Raw genomic sequence first — 22,250 nt, 5'->3', positions numbered from 1 at the left:
AAGTAACCAGGAGGTAGTGACAGCATGTGCAAATGATGATGACACAATCAGCAGGAGAGCTCAAAATCAAGATTTTCTTTATATAATTTTGTTTGCACAAAAAGCAATATGCCAATTTGTTTTATCCAACTTGATCAATGTAAACCAGACAAATAAGATCAAGCTCCATCCTCACAGTTCACACTCCATATCTGTGCACTTTCATGTTTTCTCACAACCATAGCCCACACACACACACACACACACACACACACACACACACACACACACACACACACACACACACACACACACACACACACACACACACACACACAAGATTCAGGGCTGAAACTTAGAATAACCCAACAGAGTCTTAAAGACAACCACAACAGCAACAGTGCTATCAGTTGCATGCAGCCCGAAGCTGCAACACCCAGGCTATTAAAATTGTTTATGTTAATTTCTTTCTTAATAAAAGTAGAAAAAAATAATTGAGATAGGTATGTGTTGTGTTTTAATTTCTAAGTGTTTCTATGTGCTGGGGTCGTGCTATTGTGCCAGACCGGCATGTTGTGACTTGTTTTGTATCAGGTTGTCATGGGAACAGCCTCAGATGTTTCAGCTACAGCAGCCAAATATGACTCCCCTCCAGCTGCTTTTTTTAATTTGTTGACTGTTTAAAGAGCAAGTCACCCCCAAATCAACTTTTTTTTGCTGATAAACTAAATAAACGAGTGTCTAATCGTGCTGCAGACACGTGTAGTCAATAATTTGGCACTTCAGTGCATCTTAATTAAAATGTAAATATTCTGCCTAAAACTGGCAGTGTTGTGCCATTGTCAGGTGAAAAGTCTGCACTGTATTTTAATTTAAATCTGCCACCGCTATTGGCTAAGAGGTATGCTATGATGTAAACTGGTACATTGTGATGTCACAATGCTGTCGTGAGCCTGTGTGTGTGTGTATTTGTTAGCGGCTCCGCCCTCTCGGTCTGCCTGGCAACAGCATGTGTTGCATTTTTCAAACATGAAGTGGGAGTGGAGTTAGACTCTGGTAGGGGGTGACTTGCTCTTTAAGTTATCAGTTCTGATTGGTCAGCAGAGCCCTGAGGTAAAAACTCAATGTCCCTTTAGCAGACTCAAAAATGTAGTTTGTGTCTTTACCTTGACTTTGAACGTGTTGTGTTGGTTCTAACCCATCATTCATCAGGAACAATGCGGTTTTCATCCTGGCCGTGGAACACCAGACCAGCTCTACACCCTCAGCAGGGTCCTGGAGGGTGTGTGAGAGATTGATCAACATGTGTTTTGTGGAAAAAACATTGTTTCTCTATAGGGCAGGTGTAGAGAAATCCCTTCCCCAAGGGCCAGTACCCCGTTTCAACACAGGCTTCTGTCGAGCTTCATCAGCTTCTGAACTGGTGTTGGAGTATGGAAACAACTAAACCATGCTGGACACCAGCTTTCATGGAAGAGAAATGTCCACTGTAAGGGTACTCAGTGAGTGTGAGGTACCAGGCTTCTGGATGCGGGCTGTTAGCTCCCTGTATGATTGGTGTCAGAGCTTGGTCTGCATTACAAACAGTAAGTCAGGCTCATTGGACTCCACCAAGGCTGCCCTTTGTCACTGATTTTGTTCAAAACCTTGATGAACAGGATATCTAAATAAAATCAAGATGATAATGATAAATGGCCTGCACTTGTATAGTGTCTTTCAGAGTCAGAGTCAGACAGAGGGCTTTACACAGCATATCATTCATCCATTCACGCACTGATGGTGATGAGCTACAATGAAGCCCAGCTGCCCTGGGGAGCACCGACAGAGGCAAGGTCTTGAGTCAGAAAAGGGTACAATGTCTTCTTCAGGTCAGGAACGAAGTCATGCCTCAAGTAGATTAGTTAAAGTATCTCTGGTTCGCAAGTGAGCAAATGACGGAGCGGGAGATCGGCAGGCGGTCTGGTGCTGTGTCTGCAGTGATGCGGGCATTGTACTGGTCTGTGGTGGTAAAGAAAGAGCTGAGCCGGAAGGCAAAGCTCTCGATTTACTGGTTTATCTACGTTCCTACCCTGGTCACAAGCTCTGGGCAGTGACCGAATGAAGCAAATTGTACAAGTGGCCAAAATGAGTTTTCTCCAAAGGGTGACTGGACTCTCCTTTAGAGATAGTGTGAGAAGTTTACAGCCAGCAAACGAAACTGTCAGCAAGGTAAAAAAGAAACCCTTTCTGTGTTTAAAAAAAGAACCAAAAATGCAATGGTTGAGAAGCTCGGCCATTTGGGAGGGGCTCAGAGTAGATCCGCTGCTCCTCCACATCGAGAGGAGCCAGGTGAGGTGGCTCGGGGATCTAGTTAGGATGCTTCCTGGATGCCTTCCTGGTGAGGTTTTCTGAGCATGTCCAGCTGGGAGGAGACCTAAAGGATACTGCTGAGCTTAGATTTTAACATGTACTGTTTAACCATTAAATTTAAATGTAATAGGGTAAAACCCAGTGCATTTAACATAATGCTGCACTTTAGAAAATGGGTTGAAATATAACATGTCGTGGAGCTGGGTTCCGACTATCGGCTTGTGGAGCTCTCGGGAGACTAATGTTTTCCACCCGGTTCTCCCCTCCCCACAGCTCGGCGCATCTCTGTCTGATTGCGGCTTCTGTTTGCTGCGCGGGCTGCCGGCTTGTGGAGCTCTGGGATGGAAACTTTTCCACCTGGTTCTCCCCAGCGGCAGCTCTGCGCATCTCAGATCGCAGCGGCGCTTGTCTGCTGCGCAGCTGTTGGCTTGTGGAGCTCTCGGGAGACCTTTGTGTTCCAACCAGTTTTACCCAGCGGTCAGCCCGGCGTATCTCTGACTCAGAAGCTCTGGTGTTGTGCACAGTTAACTCCAGTTGTAGCTAGGTTGCTACCTCCATTAGCTTAGCTCCCACCTCCGCGTTAGCTTTGGGTTAGCTTCAGGTAAGCTTGTAGCTAGTTCGACCAGGTGTCGTCAGTTGATCCCAGCCTTACAGACCCGCCCTCAGCTCCACCTCTCTTCCCTTTTATGGAATTGTCTGGGCTTGACGGAACCTGTGACACGGTCAAAATGGCGGTGGTGGCCACCTCCCATTTAGCCTCAAAAACGTGTTATTGGAGCCTATGGAAACCCATTGTCCAATATTTATATGTCGATGTCTGTGATAAGTGCTATATAAATAAAATCTACTTATTTACTAACTTACTACAGAAATTTTACAGAAATCTCCATAGCAAACATTATAGAATAGAATCGCATAGACTTTACTGATGCCACAGTGGGGAATTCACTCGTTGCAGCAACACTGCCTGGTGTACGTGCAGATGAGAGAGGAGCTGTGCTGATAAGACAACTATTATCTTTCAGCGTTTACTAGTATAAATAAAGTGGGTCCAGATGTTCAATGTAAAGCCACAGAACAGCCTGAGTTAAATCAATATATCAGCCAGCAGGTTACAAGGGTACAAACCAACAACTGAAGTAGTCAACAGAGTTTTCTGCTTCAATGTGTGTGTATGCGTTACACTGTTAAAAGTGTTGGTTACTAAAGCTTCCCCAGGTCTATCCCTATTGTTTTTTGTTTTTTGGGAGATACTGTCCAGATGAACTGTGTTGCTGTGTACTGGCTGAATTAAATAACCCCTGCTGCATGAGGTTGATCTCTTAGTTTTTACACGGAAAAGAGCCAACGTCACCATGGAAGCTGTTGCAACCTTCTTGCTTGTGCTGATTTACCTGTCTAACTGTCGTGGTAAGTTTTCACTACATAAAATATTTTGTAAAAAACATCAAAACTGCATGGAGTGCTTCTAGGGTGTGAAGCAGTTGTGAGTACCTCTGGTGCTCTTCAGTTAAGGGGTACAATCATTACAAAAAACAAAAGAAAATGATCTGAGGCGTGCAGGAGGATGAAAATAGAAAGCCCTTAATATTCCATGGCGAATCAAATAAAAACATGTCTACTAGTTTCAGCCACGCTGGCCTTCATCAGGACAAGAAATGTTTGTTTGTCTGCTTACTAGAATAATCAGTTTCAGCTGTTTTGTTGAGCTGACAGGAAGTCACATGATTGGTCTTTCTGGATAATTAAAATAAAAACATTAACATCTAAGTGTAAACATAGTGATCAGTACAAAGTAAGAAGTATTTTAAACTGTAGAAAAATAACCACTGAAAATCTGTTTCACCATTCAAACCTGGATGGCATGTGGCTTTTAAAAGTATTCTCTTTGAAGGAGCTTCTTAAGTCTGTCTCCTCCTCTAATTGTCTTTGATTTGCTCAATACCTGAAATTTTAAGAGTCACAGCTTCCATGATGAATTTCTGTGTGATGTACTGCCATGGGGTATAGAGGATTACCAGCTCTAACTGCATATTTGTGTTCAGCCAGTCTTGTCTTAAGTTTGCGCTTGTTCTCCCTACGTAGAAACAGCCACATGGACATTCAAGTCTGTACACAACAAATGATGTGTTACAAGTGATGAATGAGTTGATGTAAAACCTACGTCCAGAAAAGATGACAGTAAAGCAGTTAGCATTGGTCGTATTATTGCAGTGATAACAATGTCCACTTTTACGATTTCCTTTTCTGGTAGATAGCCAGGTCTTTGGTTGAGGAGAGAGATGACTTTTGACAAGTTTATCATTTAACGTTGGAGCTCATCGGAAGCTAATGGATGGAGCAGCTGGAAGGGCTTCTCTAAGAACACTAGCACTTCTCAACATTTCCCAATGTCTTTCAATAATTCGTCTAATTTTGTAAGCCTGGTCGCGCTAATGTGTTACAAAGAATAGTTGAGTAGAAATTGGTTGATCTTTTTCTTTAGAGGTTAGTTATTGGTCTCTAGGGAGATCTTTTGCTTTATTATATGCTCTGTTAATGGTTCCTTGCTGATAGCCTCTTGCTTTAAATCTCTGGCACATAGTCGCTCGGGAGACTTTCCCAGCACCCTAGGAGTGAAACTAGTGAGTTTGGTGGAGGAAATTCACTGTGTAATGAAAGCTGCTGGAAGCTGGTGGAAATGATGGGTTAATAGAGAATGCTGCCATTGTGTCCTTAAGCAAGACACTTAACTGGCCTTGCCTGCTGGTGGTGGTCGGAGGGACCGGTGGTACCAATGCTCGGCAGGCCTCGCCTCTGTCAGTGAGACCCAGGGCAGCTGTTGCTCATCCCCACCAGCGTGTGAATGTGTGTGTGAGGATGGTGCCTATTACGTCCCTCAGCTCACTAGGAGTATGATGGATATGAGGGAGTAATTAAATTAATGCGTGTGAATGAGAAGAACAAAGTTTGATACTCTTATAAGGGGAGTTTATTGAATGAGCGTAGCTCTCGTCCTAGGAGTAGGGAGAGAGAATAATGACCATCCTAAATAACTGGAATAATGAACAAAGGATCTCTAATAACAAAAAGTGCCAGCTCTTAGGACTGGGATGAATCAGAAGGCGTACTACCAAAGCTCCAACCAAAAGGGTGAGCAGAGTCTCTCCTAAGGAATACAATTTAACACAAAATCTACCTCAGCAAAGTCACTCTGCAACTCTGTTACAGACTGTGAGAACTTTCTGTCTTTTTTTGTGGACAAAGTCAATAAGGTTAGATCTAGCATCTCTCCTTCAGCCTTATCGCTGCCTCTCCCGGCTCCAACCAGGCCCATCATCGTAGATAGCTTTGCTCCTGTTTCTTTGCCTGAGTTGACCAAACTAGTTAACTCTATGAAGCCCTCTGCATGCCCCCTCGACATCTTACCCTCATCTTTGTTTAAAAGTGCTTTTCAGTCCATCTGTCCCAGCGTGCTCTCTATAATTAATGCTTCTCTGGTTTCTGGTCAGGTCCCTGCTTATTTTAAGAACGCTGTAATCCACCCGCTTCTTAAAAAACCGAGTCTCGACCCCTCTCTCCATAGCAGCTTCAGACCCATCTCTAAACTTCCGTTCATCTCCAAGATCTTGGAAAAGGTTGTGGCTAGACAACTCACAGCTGCTCTTGATGAACATAACATCTATGATAGCTTCCAGTCAGGTTTTCGTAGAGCTCATTCTACTGAAACAGCTCTTCTTAGGGTTTCTAATGACCTTCTGACTCGCAGTGATGCAGGGGACTGTTCTGTTCTGGTCCTGCTGGACCTGACTGCAGCCTTTGACACTGTTGACCATCAACTGCTACTGGAGAGGCTGAGGGACTGGGTAGGCCTATCAGGATCTGCTCTTGAGTGGTTCTCCTCTTAGCTGTCTGAGAGTGCTTTCTCAGTGGCCGTCTCCAAGTGTCAGTCCTCCACCACCTCCCTTACCCATGGTGTCCCACAAGGTTCTGTGCTGGGGCCTCTGCTCTTCCTCCTCTATCTGCTCCCTCTTCAGCACATCCTGAGCTCCTTCAAAGGAATCTCCTACCGTCTTTATGCCGATGACATCCAACGGTACATGCCCTTCAAGCCCCATGAGATGTCTAAGCTGCAGCTGTTACACACCTGCTTAGACTCTATCAAAACCTGGATGGCTGGGAGCTTTCTACAGCTGAATGAAGATAAGACTGAGATCCTCATCTGTGCCCCAGACAAGCTGGTTCCCAAAGTCAGAGACTCTCTTGGTCAGCTTGCTTCTCACACCAAACCTTCTGTCAGGAATCTTGGCGTGACCTTTGACCCAGCTCTCACCCTGGATTCTCATGTCAGTTCTCTTGTTCGCTCTTCCTTCTTCCATCTCAGGAACATTGCTAAGCTGAGTCCCATTCTGTCCTGCTCTGAACTTGAGACAGTTCTCCACACCTTCATCTCCTCACGCTTAGACTACTGTAATACTCTTTTCACGTGTCTGAGCAGAACCTCCCTGAACCGTCTACAGGTGGTTCAGAATGCCTGTGCTCGGCTTCTGACCAAGTCCTCCAAACACACCCACATCACCCCGCTTTTCCTCCAGCTTCACTGACTGCCAGTCAACTTCAGGGTTCATTTCAAGATCCTGGTTCTGGTCTATAGGGCCTTACATGGACAAGCACCATCTTACATTGGTGATCTTCTTAGTCCCTACACCCCCAGCAGGTCCCTGAGGTCCAGTGATCAAAGCCTACTGGTTGTGCAGCGCACCAGGCTAAAGACCAAAGGTGACAGATCATTTGCTGCTGTGGCCCCCAGACTCTGGAACTCTCTCCCCCTGAGCCTGAGATCAGTGGACTCAGTGGTCTCCTTCAAAAAGCAGCTGAAGACTCACTTGTTCAAGCTGGCTTTTGTGTGACCTTCTTCACCACTCTCTCTTTATTCTGCTCTCCCCACCTATTCCACCTTCCTCAGGATCCAATGATTTTCCTCTTTCCTATTCACTCTCTCTCTTTCTTAACATTTTTTAAATTACAATTGCCTATTTTTTGCTCATTTTAAATATATTTTTAACTATTTTCTAAATTCTTTTTTATATTTTTACATTTTTGTTTTTGTAAATTGCCTCGTGATTTCTATCTTGAGAGGCGCTATTGAAATGATATTTTCTTCTTCTTCTACTACTTATCTACAATATTGTTGTCTCTAATGCAAACAAAAGGATTCTACTAGTAGCACTCAAAACCACTCAGGTTATCAGAAGCTGAGACTATAAAATCAACACACGAACGGGAGAGAAGAGTGAGAACACTTCCGTGCCCACACTCTTCTGGTTTCTCCCCCCTGAAGCATCTCCTGGTGCTCCCTTTGCTGGAGAGGGAGCAGGCGGGGCTGCAGCTGGGGCCATATAGTGGCCTGAACTGGCAACGTCTGTAACAGTGCCTTAGCGCCTTCTATGAATGAGCTGCCACTAGACTTAGTTTTCATCTTTTCAGGATGGACCTGCACAGCCCCCCCACAACAGCCTTCTGCTGCACAGATTGATGCTGGACAAGGACAAGTGGTGCTGACAGACAGCTCATCAAACGTGTTCTTCCTGAGTGGATCAACTTGGTCCAAACTGGGCTCTGTTCCTCTTAAACACGTCACAGTCGGACCTGCAGGAATCTGGGGAGTCGACTCCTCAAACAAGATCTACAAGTTTGTAGGAGGAGACTTTGTTTCTGTTCATGGTGGGTAGTTTTATTTACAAATATTACAAGTTAGGCTGCATACAGCCAAATGTTTAAATGCTTGTGGATTTTTTTCTGTTTTTCTCTCCAGGTTTATTACAGCAGGTGGATGCTGGAGGTAATAAACAGATAGTGGGAGTGAACAGTGGAAACAACATCTACTGCCTGAAAACTAGCATCACCTCAGCTTATTCACAAACTGGTTCAGTGGACTGGACAGGCTTTGATGGGGCATTGAAGTATTTCAGCTGTGGACCAAATGGATGCTGGGGAGTGAACTCCGCTGATAACATCTATGTTTCTGTAAGCTCCTCTATCTTTTACTTCCAGACAGTTATTCTCTCATCACTGATTTTGACCGCTAATCATGTTTTCATTTGTTAACAGATAGTTAATCCATCTACCTGTGGTAAGACTAGTTGGACACTAGTGCCAGGAGCTGCAAAAATGGTTGAAGTTGGGACTGATGGGAGTGTCTTTGTGGTCAATGCAGTTGGTCAAGTCTTCCAAAGGTAACTCTAATCTGAAAAAGCGTTGTGTCAGCTCACTTTGTCCTTATCTAGGAACTGAATAGGAAGTAATTTGAACTAAAGAAAGAAAGCAAACAGTTGTGGCAGTTTTCATTGAATTTCTGTAAATCCTTAATTTTAACAATTCTTATTTAAGGCAGTAAGAATATAAGTTAGCTTGTAGTTCAAATCGGTAAATAATTTATATCTGTGGTAACATTTGTAATTAGTTGTAAACCTTTGGAGCCTCCCATAAATTAGGAAGATTAAGAGCACGTTGCGGAGTGGTGGACTTTTTTTTTGTCAGATGTCAGCTAGGAGGGTTTCTCGAAATTATTCTTTGGATTGCTTTATAGACTCGATGGTTTGGTTTAGGCACCAAACAGCAGGTCAGATTACCTACCCTTTGGGAGTCCTTGGAGGAGGTACTGGAGAGTGTTACTTCTTGTAGTTCCCTCGTTCTCCTGAGGGACTTCAATGCTAACATGAGACCTGGATAGGTGTAGGAATGCCACCCCGATCTGAGTCCAAAAGTTGTCCAGATGTGCTCTTGGCACCTAGCCTGGCAAGCCAGTCTTTAGTCTGGCCATGCTCCATTGACGGCTCTCGGTTGTGGGGCGGGTTCTACCGTTGTCTTTCAAATGATCTCCGCATTCCACTGGACAATGAATGTGACATACTCTTGTTTCACTCTGTTGCATCATCCCACCCACCAGGCATATAGAGTGCCCTGATTGGCCCACAAAGCGGATAAAGCTCTGTGATTTGTTCACTAAGCAGATAGAGCACTATGATTGGCCCACCATTATGGACCAATCACAGCTCTTTATGTGTTTGAAACCCCTCTAGCGAGCTGTGATTGGCCAGCCAGAGTCCTGGTAGGAGCTGCTGAGGTTCCAATGGAGCATGCCTAGACCATTCTTTGCAAAGCAATAATTTGGTCTGGTTCACTAGGCTACTTGGCACCAGCATACCTTATGCAATAGCTCAATGATCAACTTTGTTGTTGTCTCATCTGATCTGCGGCCGCATGTCTTGGACACTCAGATGAAGAGAGGGACGGAGCTGTCAACTCACTACCTGGTGCTGAGTTGACTTCAGTGCTGGGAGAGAAGAACGTCTGGCGGAGTCTCTTGACAGCTCCCACCTCCAACTGAACCTCAAACACATCCCGAGGGAGGTTCTCAGCTCAATAATGTCAGAGAAGGAGAAATAGCCGGCTGTTACTTCAACTTTAGGACAAAACTACCAGAGTCCCGAAAAGAAAAACACCTTTTGAAGTCACGGAAAACCAAAGACGTTTGGACAGGCGTGCTTTCTAAGGTTGCTGTTGTTTTAGAATCCAGGAAACAGCAAAGAACATCTTAGTCTTGACTAGTAGAAACTTTCAATTGCAACTATGTTCTCCTCCAGCTGACCTCTACTTCCTGATTCAGGTGATTCCAAGTAATCAAGTCTCCTCACTTTCTTTCTACAGAACTGGCATCACTGAATATCTTCCACAGGGTATGAATTGGGCTCAGCTTCCAATTTGTCTGCCTGTCAAACATGTCAGCTACGACCTGGAACGCCTGTGGGTTCTGACGGAGATTGGTTTGATCCTGAAGTGTCGGCAGTAACAAGTTATCTCGAGTAGTAGTTTTTTTTCTTGGTGTTTTATAATATCTGTAAATCTGCCTCTCTTCTCCAGTCTAATAGTAGCCCATAATCAGAGTGGTGATACAAAAAAGATGACACAAGGTTGGCATTAGACAAACTTCTGATCACTGTTGAAATGGGACGTATCAAAACCAAATCAAAGGTTTTAACAGCCAACTTACACTCGAAATGGAAACAATAAAATAATGTACTAAGATACTTTTTTTTGTTAACAGTTACTTTTTCAAACAGGACAAGATGTTATATTTGAACTAGGGGTGGGAATTTAACATTTAAATTATAATTTATTAGAAAAAAACGACACGTTTAAAAAGTTATAATTTGAGCCCAAGCGTCCCCCAATTAGTGGAAGAAAAAGTTTAGAATCAAAATGCATGCCCTAAATGTCAATATATATCAACAAGCTGCACATCTAAAAAAAAAAAAAGCAACAGAGCCTGGGCTCCAAGACCATATTGTCATGTTCTGCGGGTGGAGGTGGCAGACCATGTGTGGTGGTGGGTTCCAGGAGGCAGAAGATCAGGCAGACGGATGAAAAAATAAAGACATTTATTTGTAGACTGGGAGTGACAGGACGAACGAACATGCACAAACGACAATGAACCGACAAAGACAGCAACAAGGAGGGAGGTATAAATACACAAGGGAATCAGGAACACATGGGCAGAGTAATCAGGGACAGGTGAGAACAATTAGGCTAATAAGGGCAGGAGAGACACAGTCAGGGAGGCCGGGGTGGATCATGACAGTACCCCCCCCCCCCCCCCCCCCCCCCAAGGGGCGGATACCAGACGCCCACAAGCCACAGAGCACAGGAGACACAGGGACGAACGATGACCAGACCAGGGCACACATGACCAGGGAACACAGAAGACGAGACCAGGGAACAAACACAGTCCACGGCTGCGGAGCAGGGGCCTCTAAGATCAGGCGGCACTCCGTCTTACGACCAACAGACGTTTCCACGAACTCAGACCAGGGACGCGGAGCAGGGGCCTCTCAGATCAGGCGGCACTCCGTCTTACAAAGGGTCTCTTGAGCTCAGACTGGGAAACTCGGACTCGAAGGCACAGGGACTCAAAGACTTGGCACAGGGACTCAAAGACTTGGCACAGGGACTCGAACACTTGACTGGGACTCGAACACTTGACTGGGACTCGAACACTTGACTGGGACTCGAACATTTGACTGGGACTCGAACACTTGACTGGGACACGAAGACTTGACTTGACACGAAGACTTGACTTGACTTGACACAAAGACTTGACTCACGAAGACTTGACTTGAGACACGAACACTTGACTTGACTTGAGACACGAACACTTGACTTGACTCACGAAGACTTGACTTGACTCACGAAGACTTGACTTGAGACACTAACACTTGACTTGACTTGAGACACGAACACTTGATTTGACTTGAGACACGAACACTTGACTTGACTCATGAAGACTTGACTTGACTCACGAAGACTTGACTGGACTTGAGACGCGAACACTTGACTTGGACTCGAACACTTGACTTGACTCACGAAGACTTGACTCACGAAGACTTGACTTGACTCACGAAGACTTGACTTGACCACTGGACACCAGGAACACTGAGACAAACTGCAGCAGCAGGCGTGGGACCCAGCAGGAACTGCCGCGTGGAGAACCTGCAGGCACAGAACCTGCAGGCGTGGACCAGGAAATGGCTGAGCAGCGAGAGCGACGTGCGGAAGCCCAGCTCGGCGGCAGGTACTCGACATCCAATCAGAGCAGGTGCACATCCTGATCTGCTGGGACCATCGGCGGAGGCTCGGGTGAAGGGAAGCCGGAGAAGAGCGGGGAGACCAGCCCTACTACACCGGAGAACAATGACGTGCGTAGGGGGTGTAACTCCCTTGAGGCTCCAGGATCCGCCGGAGAAGAGCGGGGAGACCAGCCCTACCACACCGGAGAATAATGGCGTGCGTAGGGAGCGCAACTCCCTTGAGGCTCCAGGATCCGCGACTTCAGGAGAAGAACGTGACGGGGCAAAAACGGCAGGAGGTGAATGACCCTGACCACCCCGAAGACAAAGTAGGATGCGCCAGGATCTCCCAGAGGACTTCGACCACCCTGAGAACAGGTAGGATGCGCCGAACACAAAACTCCAGGCCAGAAATCACCCTCTGCTGAAAGGGAAAAAAAGAAAAAATAATCCTCCAGAAGCAGGTGTTAGCTCACCACAGGTCCAGGTTTGGTCGGTTCATTCTGTCATGTTCTGCGAGTGGAGGTGGCAGACCATGTGTGGTGGTGGGTTCCAGGAGGCAGAAGATCAGGCAGACGGATGAAAAAATAAAAAGACGTTTATTTGTAGACTGGGAGCGACAGGACGAATGAACATGCACAAACGACAATGAACCGACAAAGACAGCAACAAGGAGGGAGGTATAAATACACAAGGGAATCAGGAACACATGGGCAGAGTAATCAGGGACAGGTGAGAACAATAAGGCTAATCAGGGCAGGAGAGACACAGTCAGGGAGGCCGGAGCGGATCATGACACATATAAGCTTCTTTTTTTTACATGCTCCAAACACAACTAAAACTACAATTAAATTAATTATGACAAATCGCTCTTCATGAAGAAAAGAAAGAAAGAAAAAAATCTACTTTTTTACTGTTGTGTTTGGTAGTAGGTAGAAACTTTATTCATATGAAGTTTATCACAGCAGGGGGAACAAGCACACACACCGCATTCATCTTTTAACTCTTAGCAGAACTTCCCCTGAACTCTACACTACACCTCTCTTTAGCAGTGCTCTCCTGCCACCTAGTGTTCAGTTCAGAACATTTACAATGTTCCATGTCCATTTGCACTTCATCAACAACACATATACTAATATTTACACATCCCAATAAATCTGACAATGGTTACCTTTAAAATGAGACCAAGGTAATCAAACAGAGCTTGCGGTTACAGAAATGTTCTCATTAAAGTAAGGGTACGGCATCTGTGCCTCGCTAAAATAATTTTTATTTAAAACATTGCATGGGGCAAATTGTCTTGAATGATTAAAATGCAATTAGTCAAGACTAATTAAAAACATTTGATTAATTAGATACATTTCTCACCCCTAGTTTGAACATTATCAAACCAGTGCTTAAAATTCTTAGATGATGCCAAATGACATTCTTAAAAAGCCTCTTAGGTCAAGCTCTAACTATAATTATGACCTGGGTTCTATATATTTTTGAGTTGTCTCGATTTTTTACTTTGGGTTTAAATTCCTAAAAAAATGTATTTAAATCAAAACTTAAAAACTTATATTTTCATCAGAATCACTTTGAATGAAAAATGAGTTGTGCAAAAGACAAAAAACAATAATCATCGATGGGTCCGAAGATTCGCAGAGGCTTCATAACGCATGATTGACCTTTGACCTCAGCACAGGCTGAAGCAGACACTTATTACAGATGAATGTAACTGAGTTCCTGCTGTAATATGACCAACAGATTCTTTCCTCTGAGGAAGAGTTGGGATATAAAACTGCACTTAATACTTCCATATTACAGCAGTTTATGAATCTCTGTAATCATTATTGTCATGTGTTTTATAATAATCATCTTTCTTATCAATAAAAAAGTCCAACATTTTCTTAGATTAGAAATTAAAGGTTTATGAAAAACATTTGTTCTTAAATTGTCACTTTATTAACTACAATGTTTTGTTATATTTGTCTCAGCTCGTCACATCGGTTGTGTCTGCTACACCAGAGGACAGAATTCCAGTTTCTGAACCAGTTTATCTGAACTGATCAGCCTGAGAATTTCCTCTGAACTTGATGTCTCAGATCTTCACAACAATCTCCATCACAAAGGACTACATAGTGGATGAGAGCCTGCCATCTACTGGTTGGATTTAAGAATACCCACCGTCTCTAACCCTAAAGTTCTTCTGGGACAACCCATCTGCTGGGACTTCTGGGGGACAAAAGTCTTCCACCTACAGCCTTGATCCAATCAAGGAGCCTGTTCTGTGTTCTGGTGGTAAACCTGAACGTAAATATTTGTTCTGACTTTAAGGTCAGCCTGGTGTTCTCCACCAGTCTAATCAATTCATTAATTTTAATCAGGCCAAGGTTCATAATTTAGTCTTATTTTCTCAAAAATAAACCATTCTGAATTCATTTTCATGTATGTATAGTGACCTAAAATACATAAATATAATTTTACTTACCAAAAAAAAAAATGAAGTGGAGACTCCTTGGATGCTCTATTAGTGCAATTAATGCCACAGCAAGTCCTTTTGTCCAACAATTGCACAAATAATATCCAAAAAAAAAAAAAAGACTACACAAGCACAGAGACTCAAAATCCCAGAACAGTCTCCAGGCCAGACCGAGGCTCTACTGAGGCCTTTCCACGGAGCTAGCTCTGTGGTCACGTGGGTCTGATGCTCATTAATTATACAGAATTTTAGGCTTTTAATACACTTAAACAGAAGAGTGAGAAAAAAATTCACCCCCCTCAGAGTTGTCATGAGTGTAAACTAGATAATTTAAACAAAAAACATGTTTTGGTACCATGCTGTAAACATGTTTATTTCTGCTGTGAAATTGGTATTTTTAACATGGGAGTCAATGAGGATTTGCTCGCTTCTGACACCAGCCCCCAGCGGATGAGGGTGGAACTGCAATTTTTGGTACTTCCGGGATTGCTTCAATTTTTGAGCCGCATTGTGGGGGCTTGATCACAGACAGAAAATTACAAAGTGCTTCACATAGATCAAAACAAAACAACAAAACAAAACAATAAAGATAAGAATGATCTTAAAACAGAAATAAAGTAAAATCAGATAAACAAAGTAATAAAATTGGTTCCGGTTATGGCGCGAGGCTGAACGGACGCATGTGAGAGCTCCCGTGAACAACTATGCAAAGTGACCTGTCTAGTACCTGTATTCGATTTTAAAAAACCTCTCTAATATATAACCAGTGAATGTGTGGCTGAGATGGCGCCGAAATCGGACAAAAAGACACTAAGAATGGCGAAGAACGAGCCGGGCCCAGACCCATGTGAGGCATCTGCGGTGGCAAATGCTAGCGACTCTTCAGAAGCTGGTAGCTCAGACCGCCTGCCGGAGGCTAGCAGCTCAGACTTTATACTATCAACACTTCAAACGATGAGAGACGACTTCATATCGAGGTTTGACGGACTCCTACAGGCAATACAGGGAGTCCAAACAGAGCTCAAGGCGATGGCAATACGAGTCACGGAGGCGGAAGGTAGAATAAGCACCAACGAAGATTACATTACTTCTATTCAAGCTGAGAACGCGGACATGAAAGCTATTGTCAGAGACCTGACGCTTAAAGTTGATGATTTAGAAAACCGAACTCGCCGATCCAATCTTCGTATTTTGGGTATTCCTGAAGGTAAAGAGAAGTCAGACGCCTGTGGATTTCTCGAGAGTTGGCTGCCGGAGGTGTTTGGTGCAGAAACATTCCCCCGACCTGTGCAAATCCAACAAGCCTACAGGCTGGGACGTGTCGGTGAAACAGCAGGAGCTGGAGCGTCCAACCCCCGACAGGCTACTTGACCCCGTGTGATGTTGGTGAAACTTCTGAATTATGCCGACAAAACACGGATAATGAACGCAGCACGACTTAAAGGTACCATACTTTTGGACAATCAGAAAATAATGTTTTTCCCAGATGTGTCGCCTGAATTACTCAAGAGGCAAAAAACTTTTGCTGCGGTGAAGAAAGCTTTGGCCTCTCTTTCCATCCCTTCTCTGAGATATGGAATTGTGCATCCTGCGAGGCTCCTGATTACCTACAAGGGAAAACGTCACAACTTTGATGATGCAGCTGCAGCAGAGAGGTTTGTGCAAGAACTAAGAAACCAACAGCAGTAATGGTGACTTACTAGATGAACAGATTAAGACTATCATTTAAGGCTACTGCTCAGCTCTGTGTTGGAATGATAAATCAATATATGTTTGGTATTGAAACTCAGGATACTTGTGCAAGGTTAATGTGGAATTTTGAATGGGGGCCCCGTGGTCTACTTAGCCTGCTGCTCCTCCTATGCAGAGGATCGGCACAGCTCCATGGCAAGGCTCAGAACAGAGCCTAATCGGATGCAGATTAGGTCAGGGAGGGTGGGGGAATGTTTGAGGGGGTTTCAGGTGTTTTTTTTTCTTTTTCTTTTTCTTTTTTTATTTCTCTCCTGCAAAGTCACTTTATATCCTGTCATCTATGTTGTATGTTACTTATAGATAGCTCAAGTGATGACTGAGATTCAATTTACATCATGGAATGTCAGAGGTCTCAATAAATTTATTAAATTAAAACAGGTTATGAATCGACTCCAACAACTGAAAAGGAAAATTATATTTATTCAAGAAACCCACCTGATTAAGGAACATGTGATCAGAGTCAGCAGAAGGTGGCCAGGCTGGGTGTTTTCTGCTTCAGCCAGCTCTAATGCTAGAGGGGTTATAACACTTATACATAGATCCATTCCTTTCAAACTTGTAAATGAAATTGGAGACAAATTCGGGAGATATATTATTATTGAATGTGAGATCTCGTCTGTTAAAATAAATTTGGTGAATATCTATGGGCCTAACAATGACAATCCTGAGTTTTTTAGACAACTGTTTATGACACTAGCAACTTTATCGGGTCATTTCATAATAGGTGGAGACTTTAATTGCACATTGCAGCCTAACTTGGATAGATCCACTGGAATTGATATGTCCCATTCTAATACTAGAAAAGAAATACTCCAATTGATTAAGGACTTTAATCTGGTAGATATTTGGAGGTCTAAAAATTTAACCCAGCAATCTTATTCTTGCTACTCTGGTGCCTCTAGAAGCTTCTCTAGAATTGATTACTTTTTGATTTCATCTGACCTGATTTCTATTACTACAGAATGCTGGTATGATTGCATCCTTATTTCTGATCATGCTCCACACTCTTTTCTTTTAAGAGTTACAAACTCAATAATACGTCCTAACCAATGGCGTTTACAGCCTAAATGGCTTAGAGACCCAGGCTTTATTAAATTTATAGGTGAACAAATAGATCTGTACTTTGATAAAAATACTGATGAAACATCTGCCTCAATAAGGTGGGAAGCTTTTAAAGCATTCCTGAGAGGTCAAATGATTAGCTATACGAGTTTTAGAAATAAAAAGGAGACAGTGCAAATGGCTAAATTAGAAAAATTAATAAAAGAAAAAGAAACAAAGTTCTTCCAAAACCCAAGTGGCACATTGACTGCTGAACTTAATCAATACAAAGCAGAATATAACCTGCTTTCTACTAGAAAAGCTACAACAAGTCTTCTCAAACTAAAACAATCTTACTATGAGCAGGGAGAAAGGGCTGGAAAATTATTAGCTTGGCGAATCAAACAGGTACAGAGTGAGAGGGTAATAAACTCGGTCATGATGGAAGATGAGGTGTTGACTACTAATTAAATAGAAATTAATGATACGTTTCGAACGTTCTATGAAAAACTTTATGCATCTGAATATGACTCTTCCTCACAGAAAGATTTCCTAGACTCAATCGATTTTAACACCGTGGAGAATGAAGCCTTGGCAACGTTAGAAACGGATCTAAGTTTGCAAGAACTATCAGAAGCCATAGCAAATTCGCCTAGTGGAAAAGCGCCTGGACCTGATGCAATTCCAATTGAAATATATAAAATTTTTAAAGTTAAGTTAATTCTTCCTTTGCTCGAAATGTTTAAAGAATCTTATAACAGGGGTTTACTCCCTACGTCACTAAACACGGCAATGATTTCGTTGATATTAAAACCTGGAAAGGCACCCACTCATTGTGGATCTTATAGACCAATATCACTACTCAATAATGATTTAAAAATTTTGTGTAAAGCTTTGGCAAGCAGACTAGAGGAGCTCATTCCCTGCATAGTTCACCCAGACCAATGTGGATTTGTGCGAGGCCGCTATGGTCTCCATAATATAAGAAGACTTCTCAATATTATATATGAGAAAGCAGGCTCTCTAGACCACTCAGTCCTATCTTTAGACGCTGAGAAAGCGTTTGACAGGATAGAGTGGGAATATTTATTTGAAGTTCTGCAGAGGTTTGGTTTAGGTCCGAATTTTCTTAAATGGATTAGACTTTTATATTCCAACCCACAGGCCAAAATAATGACTAATGGACTGTCATGGCGGGCGGCAATCTTTTGACCCACGACATGCAGAATCACCACACAGGAACCGGTAAGTAAGTAAAACGACTTTATTATGTACTGAAGGGCAACGAGGGGAACAGACGACGGGCAGGCTGGCAGCAAGATTTCAGGATGGAACTCTGAGGAGGGAGACAAAATGAGTATATGGAGGAATGACGGAGAATGATATTGGGAGTGGAGCTTACTGATTGCAGTAGTGGTGAGAACCTCCGGAGGGACTGGTCAGGTCCGGGTGAGCAGGAAAGCTCCAGAAGGTGATGGGACTGTTGGTCCAGAGAGTAGGTAGGAGCAGCGGTTTGGTGGAGGCTGGTGAGCGGCTGAGAGCGAGCGGCCAGGGGAGGAGACGGCGTGATCTGGTGTGCAGGAGTCCAAGCTGGTTATGGAGGTGGTGGAGTGTGAAAGAGAAACCTGGAGCAGAGCAGGGGAGGATTATCAGGGTTTCTTCTGACGACAGAAATCAAGCAGAGCTTCAAATACAGGTTAGTGACTAGGAACTAGAAATTTCACAGGATCAAGACAGGTTAAGGCTAGAGCTACCCAAGATAGAGTAATCATCCGGCGAAGTGAAGTGCCACACTGCTCCTTAAATCCCCTGGGCCGTAATGACTGGATTGGCTGCAGCTGGAGACTCTCAGACTCTCAGACACGCCCACCTGAAAACAATGCTCAGAAAATACAGGTGAAATGCAGGAGGCTCACCACGGACCGTGACAGTACCCCCCCCTCAACGGGCGCCACCCGGCGGCCGAGCAGAGGAGGAGGAGGCGGAGGAGGAGGCAGCCCGAGAGGCCTCGAAGTCCCTGATGAGATCCGGATCCGTTATGAAGGATCGAGGAACCCAGGAACGATCCTCCGGACCATACCCCTCCCAGTCCACCAGGTACTGGAGGCCCCTGCCTCGGGGACGGACGTCGAGGAGACGGCGGACCGGGTAAACCAGGCCACCGCCGACGAGCCGGGCAGGTGGAGGAGGAGCAGGGGCAGGACACAAAGGACTGGACAGAACAGGTTTCAGCAGGGAGACATGGAACACAGGGTGGACACGCATGGACGGAGGCAGGGCCAGGCGGACAGCGGAGGGACTAATGACGTCAGTGATCGGATACGGACCAATGAACCGCGGAGCCAACTTCTTGCTGGTGTCCCTCAACCGGATGTCCCTGGTGGAGAGCCAGACCTTCTGCCCAGGGACATACACAGGAGCAGGTCGCCTGTGGCGATCTGCCAGACGGCGGTTGCGGTCAGCTGTCCGTTGAAGGGCCGCCGTGGTCTGAGCCCAGGTGCGCCTGGCACGGCGAATGAACTGGGGGGCTGTGGTAGGAGGGTCCTGACTGGATGGGAACAGAGGGGGCTGGTAACCTAGAATGGTTTCGAATGGGGACAAACCTGTAGATGCAGAGGTGTGAGCGTTGTGTGCGTATTCCACCCAGGGCAGTTGGGAACTCCATCCCGAGGGGTTGGATGAACACACGCATCTTAACATAGCTTCGAGCTCCTGATTCATCCTCTCACATTGTCCGTTCGTCTGAGGATGGAACCCGGAGCTCAGGGCGACACAGGCCCCCAGGTGGTTTGCAAAGTCTTTCCATACACGGGACAGGAACTGAGGACCACGGTCAGATAAGATCTCTGCAGGAATACCATGGAGACGGAAGACATGTTTGATTAGTAGACTGGCAGTTTCGGCAGATGTTGGGAGAGACTTAAGAGGAACCAGGTGACAGGACTTAGAGAATCGATCGACGATAGTGAGAATGACTGAAAAACCATTAGAGGGGGGTAGACCAGTAACAAAATCCAAAGCTATATGAGACCAGGGGCGAGTGGGTACCGGAAGTGGGTTGAGAAGACCAGCTGGGGGTTGATTACTGCATTTGTTTCTGGCACAGATGGAACAGGCACTGATGTATTCACGGACGTCTTTGTACATTGAGGGCCACCAGAAGGTTCTACGGATTAAAGCCAGTGTACGGCCAACCCCAGGATGGATAGAGAATTTAGCTGTGTGGGCCCAATGTATCAGATCACCACGAACCCGGGTAGGGACATATACCTTGTGTGGTGGACCGGTACCTGGATCGGGTTCAGTCTGCTGGGCATCCTGAACTTTCTTTGTGATGTCCCAATCTACAGCGCCCACTATGCAGGATGGTGGCAGAATAGGGGCTGATTCGGGGTCTTTGTCGGGTGAATACAGTCTGGACAGGGCGTCAGGTTTAGTGTTCTTCGAACCGGGTCTGAAAGAGATGAGAAAGTGGAAACGGGAGAAAAACAGGGACCAGCGGGACTGTCGAGGATTCAATCTTTTAGCCTCCTTTAAATATGCCAAGTTTTTATGGTCGGTCCAGATGATGATAGGGTGTTCCGCTCCCTCCAGCCAGTGTCGCCACTCCTCCAGGGCCAGTTTAATGGCCAACAGTTCCCGATCCCCGACATCGTAGTTCCTCTCAGCTGGGGAGAGGCGGCGAGAGAAGAAAGCGCATGGGTGGAGACGGTGATCTGAGGGGGAAACCTGTGACAGCACAGCACCAACACCAGAGTCAGACGCGTCAACCTCCAGGGTGAACTGGGCAGAAGTGTCAGGACGGGTCAGAATAGGTGCTTGCGTGAATTTGTCTTTTAGGGCTTGGAAGGATTCTTCAGCAGAGGGGGACCAAATAAAGGGTTTATTAATGGATGTGAGCTGAGTGAGTGGGGCGGCAGTCTGGCTGTAGTTTTTAATGAAACGACGGTAAAAATTTGCAAAACCTAAGAAGCATTGAAGCTGCTTGCGTGTGGTGGGAGTAGGCCAGGAGAGAACTGACTTGATCTTTTCTGGATCCGTCTTCAACCGCCCGCTCTCAAGGATGAAGCCGAGGAACTTAACTGAGGGTACGTGGAACTCGCATTTCTCTGCCTTTACATAGAGCCGGTTCTCCAGTAGGCGTTGAAGTACACATCTGACATGTTGTCGGTGTTCAGCAGGGGATCTGGAGAAAATAAGAATGTCATCCAAATAGACTGTGACAAACTGGTTGAGGTAGTCACCAAGAACAGAATTGACCAGGGATTGAAACACTGCGGGGGCATTTGTGAGACCAAAAGGCATGACTAAATACTCAAAATGACCAAGGGGAGTCTTGAACGCCGTTTTCCATTCATCGCCCTCTCTGATTCGGACGAGATGGTAAGCATTGCGTAGGTCGAGTTTTGTGAAAATGGTAGCATCTTGAACAGGTTCGAATGTGGATGACAGTAACGGAAGAGGATATTTGTTTTTTACTGTAATCTGGTTGAGCCCTCTGTAATCAATGCAAGGTCGAAGTGAACCATCCTTCTTAGTTACAAAAAAGAATCCTGCTCCTAATGGTGAAGTTGATGGTCTGATGATACCAGATGCTAGGGATTCGTTAATGTAGGTGGACATGCTGAGCTGTTCGGGTTTGGATAGGTTATACAACCTGCTGGATGGAAGTGTTGCGCCCGGCAGGAGATCGATGGCACAGTCGTAAGGACGGTGAGGAGGTAGAGATGAGGCTCGGTCCTTACTGAACACAAGGGCGAGGTCATGATACTCCTTTGGTACTTCAGACATGTCGGGAGGAACTGGGGAATCGGCTGTTGGTGCTGAACAGATAGGTGGAGCAGAACGAAGGCAGTCAGTTAGGCAGTGTGAGCTCCAAACAGTAACTCGGGATGTTTTCCAATTTATTTGTGGGTTGTGCTTAACCAGCCAATCATATCCTAAGACTACGGGGGAGTGAGGAGATGGAAAAACAAAAAACGAGATACTTTCCTGGTGGTTGCCTGACACCAGCAAGCTGACTGGCATGGTCTGGTGGGTTATGGTAGTGAGAGAGTTGC

General features: G+C 45.0%; 1 protein-coding gene across 2 annotated transcripts; it reads left to right on the top strand.

Annotated features, from left to right (window-relative positions):
- Positions 1-3,476: 3,476 nt before the first annotated feature.
- On the top strand, positions 3,477-14,418 carry LOC107383164 (fish-egg lectin). 2 transcript variants are annotated; one of them, XM_070549314.1, is made up of 6 exons: positions 3,477-3,738; positions 7,795-8,031; positions 8,123-8,334; positions 8,419-8,543; positions 10,018-10,172; positions 13,913-14,418. In XM_070549314.1, exons 1-5 carry the CDS (start codon positions 3,684-3,686, stop codon positions 10,157-10,159), a joined length of 771 nt encoding a protein of 256 aa, XP_070405415.1. In that variant the 5' UTR covers positions 3,477-3,683; the 3' UTR covers positions 10,160-10,172; positions 13,913-14,418. The 2 variants fall into 2 exon arrangements, with proteins under 2 accessions (XP_070405415.1, XP_015811126.3); XM_015955640.3 differs by lacking the exon at positions 13,913-14,418 and having other exon boundaries at positions 10,018-10,612.
- The last annotated feature ends 7,832 nt before the right edge of the window (positions 14,419-22,250 follow it).

The sequence above is a fragment of the Nothobranchius furzeri genome, chromosome 1 (genome assembly GCF_043380555.1).
Source record: "Nothobranchius furzeri strain GRZ-AD chromosome 1, NfurGRZ-RIMD1, whole genome shotgun sequence".
NCBI lineage: Eukaryota > Metazoa > Chordata > Actinopteri > Cyprinodontiformes > Nothobranchiidae > Nothobranchius > Nothobranchius furzeri.
Note: the sequence above shows the minus strand (reverse complement) of the source record. Positions and strands in the feature narration are given on the sequence as shown.